The sequence below is a fragment of the Cornus florida genome, unplaced genomic scaffold, assembly GCF_030987335.1.
Source record: "Cornus florida cultivar Cherokee Brave unplaced genomic scaffold, ASM3098733v1 CherokeeBrave_3.0.0_Hap2_Chr11, whole genome shotgun sequence".
In the NCBI taxonomy this organism is placed as follows: domain Eukaryota; kingdom Viridiplantae; phylum Streptophyta; class Magnoliopsida; order Cornales; family Cornaceae; genus Cornus; species Cornus florida.
This window is the reverse complement of record NW_026775581.1, coordinates 110,445,430-110,458,123: the sequence shown is the minus strand read 5'-3', so window position 1 is coordinate 110,458,123 and position 12,694 is coordinate 110,445,430. Positions and strand designations below refer to the sequence as shown.

Genomic DNA, 12,694 nt, shown 5'->3' with positions numbered 1-12,694 from the left:
AAATGTTGTGTAATTATTTTTGTGAATAAATAAAAAATAAAAAATAAAAGAAGAAAAACAAGTTGGAGACCACATCACATGTAGAAAAGGGCCTACGAGGGCCAGGTCTCAACTTTTCTTGTTTGCTTTCTTTCATTTTCTTCTTCACCTTTCCGAGAGAGAAGGTTCATTAGGTTGAAAGGGACTTCTAGTTTCCTTTGCCATAATCGCCCATCAATGCAACATAAAAATGGAGTATCTGCTCGCTCACATTATCAAAAGTCTTCTATACCCCACCAACTTCCTCACCCACCTCTTGTAGGCCATCACAAAGATGATAGAATGCGAGTAATTGCGAGAAGTAAATGTTTGTTTAAGATGGGATACCATTTTATTTCGACTTCACAAATATAAATATAATTTTTTTGAAATAATCTATGTGTCATAATAACCTCCAAATATCAGCTTAACCCTAATCCTAATCCGACTTCGTCGTTTGCTTAAATGATAGAGAGAGAACAATACTTCAAATCTAAAAAAAAAAAAAATCAAAAAAAAACTTCAGATCTCCCTTAGTTGAAAATGCAAGGGCCATCACGATGGGTCAAAGTTCATTCCTCTTGCTTTCTGATTTCTATTTATTTTTCAGTTTGATCCTTGATTTCCAATCCTTTCTGTTGTAAGATTTGGTGAATGGATTGGATATGTCCTAAGATTTCGAACCGAATACGTAGGTATTCGGAGCACCCATAATTGTCAAACTGCTGTAAGATTTTACCGGATTAGAGTCGGATTCAGATTTTGATATGAGCGGTTCGGGCGCACATGGACCCGATTATCCGCTCCATTTCATACCCCTACTGTTTTGTTTTGTTTTGTTTTTTTTTTTTTTTTTCCGGAAGGTTTACTGTTTTGATGTTAACACCACCAAACAATTAGCTGAAATGAGATTTGAACTACAGAAATCTGAACGAATCAACGTACTACGATCTGATCCCAGTGAACAAAAAGAAGAAGAGAAGCCAACGAGAAGAGGGTATATTCTACTTTCCTTTCATATTTTCTTGATTCGCATTCCTAAATTCTTCTTATTCTTCTCACTTTTTGTAGTTGCAATATGCACACCTATAACAACACACAAATATATATATATATATATATATATATATATATATATTGTTTTGCATTTGTCTTTATGTTTGCTGGCCATTTCCAAATATGTTGATGTTGTTTACGTGATTTACTGATTTTGTATATTTAAAAGGGCGATTGATTGCTAGTATAGATGTTTTGGTTATGTGAAGATTGAATTAAGAAATTATAGCATTTGCAGTGTTTTTTTTTTGAAATGATGGGTTTTAGATTTTGAGTTTAAGTTGCTTGTTGAATTTGTTGATGGCAGATTGTTTGATGGAGGGTTTGATGAGTGCACGAATCAACCCAAATTATGCATATTGTAGACGGCATCAATCTCCTTTTATTCCTTCATTTACTGCACAATTAGCCAAAAAAGTTTATGTAAGTCCAATTGGGATGATGAAACAACCCAAACCTTTTAATTCAGTTGCTGCTTCGGTGCAGCCGTTGGAAGCCTCGGCACTGGGCCCCCTTGACAACACACTACCATCCAGAGGTTATATACATGGAATTCAGAAGTGTGTGTGTGTGTGTTTTTATTTATTTATTTATTTTTATATTGATGTGTTTCATATTTTGAAAACTCGTTTTCATATGAAAGTTGGCTTGGTTTGTGGTTCAAACTGAGTTGAAACTTCCATTCAAATTACTAGATTCTTTTATTTTCTTTATGAAAATTTTAATGTACTGCTCATTAGATTGAATAAATTACAAAACGAGTTAAGGGATGAGTTTCAACACTGATTTACATTAGTTCTTGGTACTTAAAAATTTAACGTTCAATGGGTGTGTTCTTAAATTTGCAGAGGTGCTTGAAGTGTGGCGAAATGCAGATGCTGTCTGCTTTGATGTGGATAGCACAGTATGCCAGGATGAGGGCATTGATGAACTTGCAGAATTTTGCGGAGCTGGGAAGGCTGTTGCAGAATGGACGGCAAGGTTTGATATTTTTGCTGTTCAATCTTGATTTGTTAATTGGGATGATGTTACATAATTTTAAAACCTGATTTCTCTGCAGGGCAATGAGTGGTTCTGTTCCTTTTGAGGAGGCTTTGGCCGCAAGACTCTCTCTATTTAACCCTTCCCTGTCCCAGGTCCAGGATTTCCTTAAGAGGCCCCCAAGGTATGAGAGCTCAGTTTGGTAATCTGAATTATGTGTTGCATTGTATTTTTGTTAGCTTAAGAGGCATTGGATGTCTGTCACATGATAACATAATCAGGGACACTGTTTTATGTATATTAAACACAAGTAAGTTTTCCTTTATAGAGGTGATGGAAATCAACACCTTAATGTGTATGCTTGGGAAAGGAGAAGAAAGAACAATGTTCCTACGGGCTATGGGCCCCACCAATGACCAATTGCTCCCATTATTGGTGTCACATGCTTGGGTTAACACACATGATTCAAATATTAAAATCAGAAACCTTTCGAATGCTACCCCCATGTGCTAGTTGTAAGCTTTGTTTGAGAGAGTATCTTTCTTTACGATGTACCTTTCTGGTCATGTCATCAAATAGACACCATAAGGGAATTTCTAATTGGATCTTATGAACGATAGAATTTTCGTTAATCTCGACCCTTCAAGAGGTTTCTTTTCAGCGTCAAAGCGGTTATTAAGTTTAGTGGTTTCTTCTTTATATTTCTATGTTCTTGGAAAGGTATTAGGCGGGGTTGGGACGAGTTTTCTAAGCGGATACGGTTTAGAGTTAGGAATGGGCAGCATGTGAGGTTTTGGAAGGATGTATGGTGTGGGGATGTGGTGTTGGCTCGTAGGTTCCCTCGGCTTTTCAAGATGGTTGAGGATAAGTTTGCTGTGGTTGCAGATTATTTTCGGTTAGAGAATGGGAGAGCTAGTTGGGATGTGCGCTTTCGTAGAACCTTTAATGATTGGGAGCTGTTGGAATTTACAGATTTAATGGGATTAATATATAGTCAAGGGGTGGAGGGGGAAGGAAGGGATGAGATGGTGTGGATGGAGGGTTCTAGAGGGGTGTTTGAGGTGAGGTTATTTTACCGAAGTCTTACGGATTCGTTAAGCAACGGTTTCCCTTGGAAGGCTGTATAGAGGATGTCAACTCCATTGAAGGTGGCGTTTTTTCACATGGATAGTGGTACTTGGCAGCATTCTTACTCTCGATAATCTTCTAAGAAGAGGCCGAATAACAGTTAATTGGTGTTGCATATATAAGATGACGGGCGAATCGGTTAACCATCTCTTGTTGCATTGCAAAGTGGCAGCGGATGTTTGGAGTATGGTTCTAAATGTGTTTGGGGTTGAGTGGGTGGTGTCAAGGAACACGGTGGACATGTTAGAGGCTTGGAGAGGGAGACCAGTAGGTAGTCGGTTTAGGAAAGCTTGGAGGGTTGCACCTCTTTCTGTTTGGTGGGGGCTGTGGCTCGAGCGGAACGGGAGATCTTTCGAGGGAAAGGAGGCGCCAACATGGGCTATTAAGTCGCATGTTTTGCATTCTTTTTTTTCTTGGGTTAATGGGAGAAATTGTCCATCTGCGGACAGTTTGTTGGATTTTGTTGACAACTTATCGTTGTAATGATTCCTTTTGCGTCTTTTGTTTGCTTTGTCAAGGGTTCGCTTCCCTTTGAGCGTCTTTGTTAATATATATTTACTTATTAAAAAAATATATTTTTGTGTGGCAGAAATCTTCTTTGGCCAACTTGAAGTGGCTTCCAGGTTGGTAGAGTTGTTCTTCGAACTCATGATTTTCTAAGCCTTACAAATCCTCATTTTAATGGCTTTGTAAAGTTTAAATGATTAAATCATTATTTGGATGATATTCTTAATCAAGACCTTCATTTGATACCAATACCTAATGTGGGAGTAGATGGACCCATAAGCAAGGGAATTGGGCTGTCCTACCATCAAATATGGTGGACTATGACTTCTTTTTTTTTGATAAGTAAGAACTAAATAAAAAAGGCGTTCAAAAGGGGAACGCGTCCCTTACACATAAGTGGAACCGGGGACTAAGGCTTCAAAGAATCCAAAAAAATGATTAAATCATCGGGAGAGGAACAGGAACTCCTCTTCACATAACTGAAAAGAGAGCGAATAATATAAAGTTTTAGCGTCACCGTAGACGATTTATTTCCTTCGAACATTCTGCTATTCCTCTCCTAGATGCACCACCAAACGCAATGTGGGACAATTCTCCAGTAATCGCGGACACCACTTCTCACACGACATCCTCTTCAAGCATGAATCAAATCCTTAGAAGAACGTGGTATCACCCAACGCTTACCAAACAACCTAAGAATAAGATTCCAACAATCGTATGCCACAGGACAATGCATGAGGATATGATCAACTGACTCACCATCTTGCTTACATAGGCAACACCAATTAACAAAACAGTTACCTCTCTTCCTCAAATTATCAATCGTCAGGATTTTACTCCATACAGTGGTCCATACAAAGAATGCCACCTTAGTTGGAGCCATAGAATGCCAAATGGTCTTCCACGGAAAATCAAGGCTAACAAAATTAGATAGACATAAGGACAAAGATCGCACTTCGAAACGGCCACGGGAAGAGGGAATCTATATTAGATCGTCACTACCTCTGTCATCTGCCTCCTGCCGATACAACAAATCCAGAAGAACACATACCTTGTCCAACTCCCAATCCTGAAAGGAACGCGTAAAATGCGCATCCCACGTAATCCTGCTACTATCAAGCCGATAACAGTCAGCTACGTAGGTGTGTTTATCAACTGTAACACTGTATAATCTGGGAAATGTACGAGATAATGGCTGGTCACCATACCAAAGATCCTCCCAGAAACGAACGCATTTGCCATCACGAACTTTGAATCTGATATAAGAAGAGAAGACATCCCATCCCTTCCGGATGGATTTCCACACCCCAACTCCTCCCACAAGAGGAACCGGACGGGTAGACCAGCCACCATTCTCTTCTCTAAACCGACATGAAACTAGCCTTCACCAAGGGCAATGTCTTTCCCTCCCGTATCTCCACAACCATTTACCCAAGAGAGCTTGATTAAAAGGAACCAATCTTCTAATACCAAGACCACCCAATTTCATGGGCTTGCAAACTTGCTCCCATCTGACAAGGTGATACTTAAACTCTTCGCCCTTCCGCCCCAAAGGAAATCCCTTTGAAATTTTTCGATCCTATCAGTAACGGAGCATGGAATTTGGAACATGGATAAAAAATATGTGGGGAGGCTCAAGAAAGTGTTCTTAATAAGAGTAACTTTGCCCCCCTTAGACAAGTGTTGCTTCTTCCATCCTGCCAATCTCTTCGTATACCTATCAATCACAGGTCCCCACTCTCCTGGAGAAACCCCTGGGGGCAGACCCAAATAAGAAATGGGAAAAGAACTCACCCTACACCCAAGGACTGCAGCTAAAGAGGAAATATCCTGAACATCCCCTACCGGGACAAGCACGCTCAAGCCACGTGAACCTTCAGCCCAGAAACCGCCTGAAAACATGCTAGGATGCACCTCAAATATCTAAGTTGAGACACATCAGCATCACAGAAGACCAGGGTGTCGTCCACAAAAAGTAGATGAGAAATCTCATGGTGGACTATGACTTTGACTTCTACGTTTTTTTGGTTAAGTTGGTAAGTTTGGGATTAAGTGATTGAATGAGGGTTAGAATTACTCTCGTTTAAGGCTATTTTTGGTCATCAATTGAAAGTGAGAGCTTGCTGTAAATTATGAACAAGAAGGAAAAATTTAGATTTTAGGTGTACAGAGGTGGTGATATTCAAGCTTTTGGATTTAAAATTAAAGGTATATGGTTTGAAATTTTATGGTTTGTAGTAAAAAAAGGGGCAAGGTTGGGATATATGGATTGACTGAGAGTTAGAATTGTTGACGTTTAAGGCTATTTTTAGTCTTGAATCAAAAAGTGAAAGCTTGCTGGAAATTCTGAACAAGGAAAAATTTAGATTATAGGCATACAAAAGTGGTGATACTTAAGTTAGGTCTTTTAGATTGAAGGTATATGGTTTTAGTAAAATAAAATTAGGTTCATTGAAGGGTTGGATATAGGACTTTATTTTGCATACTAAATCTAAAATTAAAAATGACTTTCAAGAAGGATTTCTCTTTAGGAGTCTCAATGTCTCACCTAATGGGGTCACACCATTTAAAGATAGTAAAACACTACATTTTTATTAAGTAAATAGGCCGACTTCCCAAACTGACTGAAACATACGATTGGATGCACACATGGGGTCCACATAAACTCATCCAATGGATGTGTTTTAGTCGGTTTGGAAAGCCGGCCTATTTAGTGACAAAAACATAATTTTCCTTTGAAATTAGTCAAAGTTGTGAGATTGTTTGCATAAAAACTTCTTTATATAGAAGTATGAAGACTTTCTCAAGGCTAAAGGTTTCTTAAACTCATTAAGAGTTAAAAGGATTAAACGAAATCCATAATCAAGCAAGTGACCAATTTGGACACTAAAATAAAGTTAAAATTACCGGAATATCTAAACTGTAAATTTAACAGAATGTCTTAAAGATGGACATGACATTTTTTAGTAAGAAGGTATTAGAATCATATGGATTAGCCCAAATCTATCTAGATAACGTTGCCCATCATTTGACACCAATAGGGACCAAACTGAAAGATGGCTATATTGAAAGCCATCAAAGTTCAAACATTGTGTGGGCAGTCCATTCTTAATAATCATGGATGCATAATGACATAATTTGGGTTTCCTTGAGTTTTATCAAGTAAAATCCTGTAGTATACTTGTCTCAAACCAGGAGGAATTGATGGGGTGAATGTCCTAAGATGCGCTTGGGGAAGGAGAAAATAGAGCAATATAAAAGGGCCCCACAAATGGAATTATTGGCAACTTATTTAGATGATTTGAGTTTATCTTTGCTTGGTGTGTTGGATTTCCACTTATTTCTTTCGGTTATGAGTTTTTTTATCCTTTACTTATTTGGAATAAATTAATTCCTAATTAATTTAGGAACCTTTTTCTTCCTTCCCCAATTACATAAGGGGGCCCCACAAATGGAACTATTGGCGTCCATTATTCGCGATTTGAGCTAGTCCAACCATCTCCTTGATGTGATCATTTCTAAGTCCACCAGTGCTTTACATCACATTGATTAGATCATTTGTTTATCAGATTCTGCACTTATCTGTGGCCAAATTTGGGGTCCTTATATTCTCATTCTGCAATTCAGAATATTATAACTAGGACATGCAATTTTGTGAACTGATTGAGCAAGGTTTATGTTAATGATTTTATTTTGATTGATTTAAAAATGTAGGATAGTTGGAAAACAAGATATAGTTTCTATTAAATTTATTTGTCAACAATTAATAGTTGTTTCGAAGTAGGATAATCAGGTCTTTTCAATCTTTGAGACACTGGATTTCTTGTCAGTGTACAACCTTCATCTTTGATGTATGTGTGAGTGTGTGAATCAAATCAAGAAAGTTCATCACTAGATATAAATTTGAATCTCAATGTCTATGAAGTCTCTGGTAACTTGAAGGTAAGTGAACTTTCACTACCAGGTTGTTATATGCTAGGGTTATTTTTTCTTGTTTTAATGACTTGGCGATGTACCTTCAAACAAAACACCACCAGTGTAATCCATAGTTGACAATTCAACACTCTTGAGATCCGATTGGGGTGCATAAACACTACCAGTGTGACCCCTTGCAAACAACCCTTCACAAATCTTCTAGAAGACTAGAACCTGGAGAGTGAGGGGATTGGATGAGAAAGAGCTAGTTGCTTGTACTGTGATTTTTGAGATTTCAGATAAGAGTAAAAGAAGGTAAAACCAATAACAAAAAATAAAACCAATTTCCAAAATACCATTTTCATGCTGTTATTAACATAACTTTTAATGGGAGTATTTTTTGTCTATTAAAAATTGCTAATACCACTTCATCTTAGGGGATGCTAGCATTCACCACGCACACATCTATGAACACATCCACCTCTGTAAGAATATATGTTTTTTACAACCATCAAAGGCTCAAAGCTGTGAAGAGTTGTCATGTAATGTTGCTGGGCTAAATTTGCAAATTTAGATATGAACTCATAGTTCAAATGTTCTTTTTAATAGCAGTGTAACTGTTCATTTGGTAATCTTACTTTTTTAGTCTACAATAATTATACATGTAGTATGTATGTAAAGAACAGAGAAATAAATTAATTTTAGAAAACATTGTGGTGTGGAACGAAAATGTACAACCAACTTAATGTTGATATCTGGATTTTCTGAACATTATGAATCCACTATTTCATGGTTTATACTGCTTCGTTTTGTTTCCTCTAGCAACATGAAAACTTCCAAAATTTTCAAATTAGTTTGGTCTCTTTTTATATGGACATAATGCCCCATTCTCACTTTCTAATGTGTAGGATTTCACCTGGCATAGATGAGTTGGTCAAAAAGTTGAAGGCTAATAATACCGATGTTTATTTGATCTCTGGAGGCTTTCGTCAAATGATCGATGTATGTTACAGAATGATCTTTTGGAAATTTCTGTGCTAGTTGCTTCTTTGTTTCATTAAAGCATTTCTCCTGCTATCTCTGAGTTTAAAGGAAGTAGCTTGATTTATTGAATGATTGATCTTTAGAAACAGAATTATAGTGCTTACCTAATAATAACTAAACTGACAAGATCCTGCTGCTACTTAAACGTCATGGATTTCCATTCAGGTGCATACTTTGCAGTCAGAAACTTGATAATAGGACCTTATCTACCATGTTTAACCACAGCAATATTTGGGTTTGAAATTAAACGCAATGGCAGGAGAAACAAAATTTAATATCGAGCAGTTGATTGATGTGGCAATGAGTGGGATGTCCTGCTCAAGTTGTTTCAAATGAGTACTTTGGTGTAGCCAAAAAGATGAGTTAAAAATTTGATTTAGGATGTTTAATTACATTTGTGACTTCATCTTCCTCAAAATGCATGAGAAGTTTTCTCTCCACAATATTTACATGTAATAAATAAAACATCATTCTAATAGTACTCAGTACAGTATTTTGTATAATATTGGAACCCTTGGAGAAGATGCGTGTTTGCTTTTTAGTTTGAAGTACATATTACAGGTCCAGATTGTCTTTAAAAATTACTAACTAGATCAATTCCTTTGAAGCCTGTTGCATCAATCCTTGGTATTCCGCCTGAAAATATTTTTGCCAATAGACTTCTGTTTGAAAATTCTGGGGAGTTTTTGGGGTTTGATACAAATGAACCCACATCAAGGAGTGGAGGGAAAGCCACTGCTGTTCAACAGATAAGGAAGGTCAGTCTTGTAACTTCAAACTTTTGGTTTGGTTTTTGAAGAATATTGGTTATAAAACTCGTCAAATGTTCCAGGCTCGTGGATACAAGGCATTGGTCATGATTGGAGATGGTGCTACTGATCTGGAGGTAAGAAACTACTGAGCTTCATTAGGATATCATTTTTGCGCGCGCGCGTGTGTGTGAAGGGTTCCTGTTTGCTATATTTCACCGTGCATATTCAATGGTATTTTTTTTTTCCCTATTTGAAACTCACACACCCACTTTGCCCTTGTGAGAGGACTTGAACCCTCGACTTTCTACTTTGGAAGGTGAGGAAGTACCACTAAGCTATAGCCCTTGGTTATTTAATGATAAAGTTTTAAAAACTAGACTCGCCATAATGTAATACATTTACAGTGTTATCTCAAGGGCTATGTCATTAACCTAGACTACTTTAATGGGGCAAGAAATGGCATTCTGTGGGGGCAAGAAACGGCATTCTGGTGGCAGTTTTCATTTATATGAAGTTTCATTCTGATTATAGCTGTTCTTTATGTGTGTTCATATGCCTTTGAAGTTTATTATGTGATATTTCTGTTTCCATGCAGGCTCGTAAGCCAGGAGGTGCTGACTTGTTTATTTGCTATGCTGGAATTCAACTTCGAGAGGCTGTTGCAGCGAAAGCTGATTGGCTGGTTTTTAATTTTAAAGATCTGATAAATTCCTTGGATTAGTTTGTACTTGTTTGTGTCATTCATCTCTTAATTTTGCTTTCTTCTATTATGATCTACTAATATGTTGTTGGCTCCATAGAGCACCCTCTTTATATTGTTGTATTGTTCCATCATTGCCATTTGCTATATTGCTGTTGTTCTTCTTTTATTTTAATGGGGTGTAAAAAACTCAACAATTAATAAAGCTTGATCATTGGTAGTTGTCTTTGTGCTGTAAATGTTGATCGTTGGTCATTTTATTTTCCTTTTCTCGTACCCTCATTTGTTTGCTTACTTGTTTCTTTAACCGTTTGAGCATCCTTAACGAACTGTTTAAGCACTGATATTTCAATTTTGACAAAGAGGAATATGAAACAAAGAACAGCAGGTTCATTATCCTATATATTTTCCTGGTCATGGTCTACCAGAACTAGGAACAATACGAAGGACGACTGGAGTTTATGAGCATTTATGGTTAAGGTTGTTGTAGCAGCATAAATATGATAATTTGTGGCATTAAAATGTTAGGTCTATCGAGTGATGTCTATAGTTTCGGTGGGATTAGAGCTTGCTTAATTTTCTGTGGTTGTGTACTTTCTAAGCTTATAATTCCTGGGCATGTTACATGTCTTCCTGTTCATGCCTTTTCACATCCTCTAGCTGACAACATTCTCAATGTGGGCATGTACTGGTTTTATTCTAACAATCTTGCAATTTGTAGGTGCAAACAAGATCAAGATGAACTAGGGTAGGGAGATTCTTGGTGCGAGGCAGGTTTAGCATTTGTTACAAGAAGCTGTTATGGCTACTGGGCGAGACAGTACTCAATACCCCCGGGGTACCGGGAAAATAGTAGCCCCGGCCAATGTTAATTTACTATTTTTTTAAATAAATGGAAATATGGTGTGGTACATAACCGTTCTCCCGGGATATTGAATATTTTTTCCCGGCTAATGGGCATGGCACCTGTGAGTTTAAAATACTCGAGCAATGTATATTAATAATATCATATGTGGATTATGAATACGGATTTTCAAACACATAGAGTAACTCAATCACACAGACAAGACAGTACTTACGAGACATTTGAAAGTGTTCACATTTCTATTTTTATTCATCCTAATGTGTATCATTTAAAAATTTTCTTGCATCAAAAATTAAAAGCTAACTATCACATCACTGTGGACCATTAGGGATAAATTTGATAATTCATTACATATTATTTTACTAATACAATAAAAAAGGAGGCAAAACACTCCACTTTTCTACTTTTACAATCAAATCTCAAAAGAAATGGCAATTATAACATTAACTTTATAAATACATGATTATTATTTGCCCTTTCAAATTTTCTCTCTTTATCTCTAATCTTTTTTACTATTTTAGGTGACAAGACCAATATATATATATATATATATATATATATATATATATATATATATTTATCTGTGTTGAATTTTAAATATATATATATATTTAGCTGTGTTGAATTTTATTATTATTTTTATTTTTATTTTTATAGGAACAAAACACAAAGTATCCAAAATAGGAGTTATTTCTTGAATAAATTGCCTCTTAAAAAAAAATCTCTTTTGACTGAAAAAAAAAACCCAAAAAAATATTTTTATCAAATAAATTATCTCAGTTGTCAAGATCCAAAAAAAAAAAAAATACGAAAAAATAAATTCGAAAAAAAAAAAAATCTTTGTAGAATCAATTATATCTTTTGATAAGAAAAAAATATATATATTTCTTTTGACGAGACCCATTAACAATTACTAAAAAATAAGTTACCTGAAAAAGTTTATTTGTTGAATAAATTGTCTATCTTGATAAGAAAAAGAAAAAGAAGTCGTTATTGAATTTATTATCTCTTTTGGCTGGCAAAATAAAATTATATCTATTCAATAAATTATATTTTTTCAGTGGACCTCCGAAAAAAAAAAAAAAAAGTGTCTTATAAAGAAAAAGTCAAAGTGAAATGCAATTAGAGAACAATAAAGTGCAAATATCACTTTCTTAAAAAAATAATTAAAATTATTTTATTAAAATATTAGATTCTGACAGGGGGAGCACTTCTTAAACTATCATCACATCACAGCAGTGACAAATTTCAAGTCTCCAGAATTATATTTTATTTATTTTACAAATAATTCAATATTGAACAAATTTAAGAGAGATTTTTGTTGAAAACTGAAAATTCAATATTGATCGACATAGATTTTTTTACATTCACTCCTAATTTTGTAACAACACTTTCAAACCCGCATTCCAGTAAAAATGAGATAATATGGGAAAGGGCGGGACCAATTAAATTGATATTTATGTCTCCTTTACTTTTTAAAGTGAAATTAGTATGTTAAAAAAAATAAAAATTAAAAAATAATAATAATGGGGTAGGAAGGATCCGGTTGATATAGGAACTTTTAAGAGTAACTGAATTCGATCATTTTATAATTTCGGTTGTATTTACATTCCAAATCCATTAAAGATCTCGGGTCAAACCCGCCATGTTTCATTCAATACGTGATATGTTAGTTTGCATAGCCGGCGGCAACTTCAAAAAACTTGGACGCGAATCCTACCAACCACC

General features: G+C 35.8%; 1 protein-coding gene across 1 annotated transcript; it reads left to right on the top strand.

The window, feature by feature from the left end:
• The first annotated feature begins 862 nt into the window (after nucleotides 1-862).
• Nucleotides 863-10,340, top strand: LOC132284143 (phosphoserine phosphatase, chloroplastic). Its single transcript, XM_059786217.1, has 8 exons — nucleotides 863-1,015; nucleotides 1,382-1,612; nucleotides 1,923-2,055; nucleotides 2,135-2,239; nucleotides 8,514-8,607; nucleotides 9,258-9,407; nucleotides 9,482-9,535; nucleotides 9,997-10,340. The coding sequence occupies exons 2-8, from the start codon at nucleotides 1,390-1,392 to the stop codon at nucleotides 10,120-10,122; spliced, it is 885 nt and encodes a 294-aa protein (XP_059642200.1). The 5' UTR covers nucleotides 863-1,015; nucleotides 1,382-1,389; the 3' UTR covers nucleotides 10,123-10,340.
• Nucleotides 10,341-12,694: the final 2,354 nt, after the last annotated feature.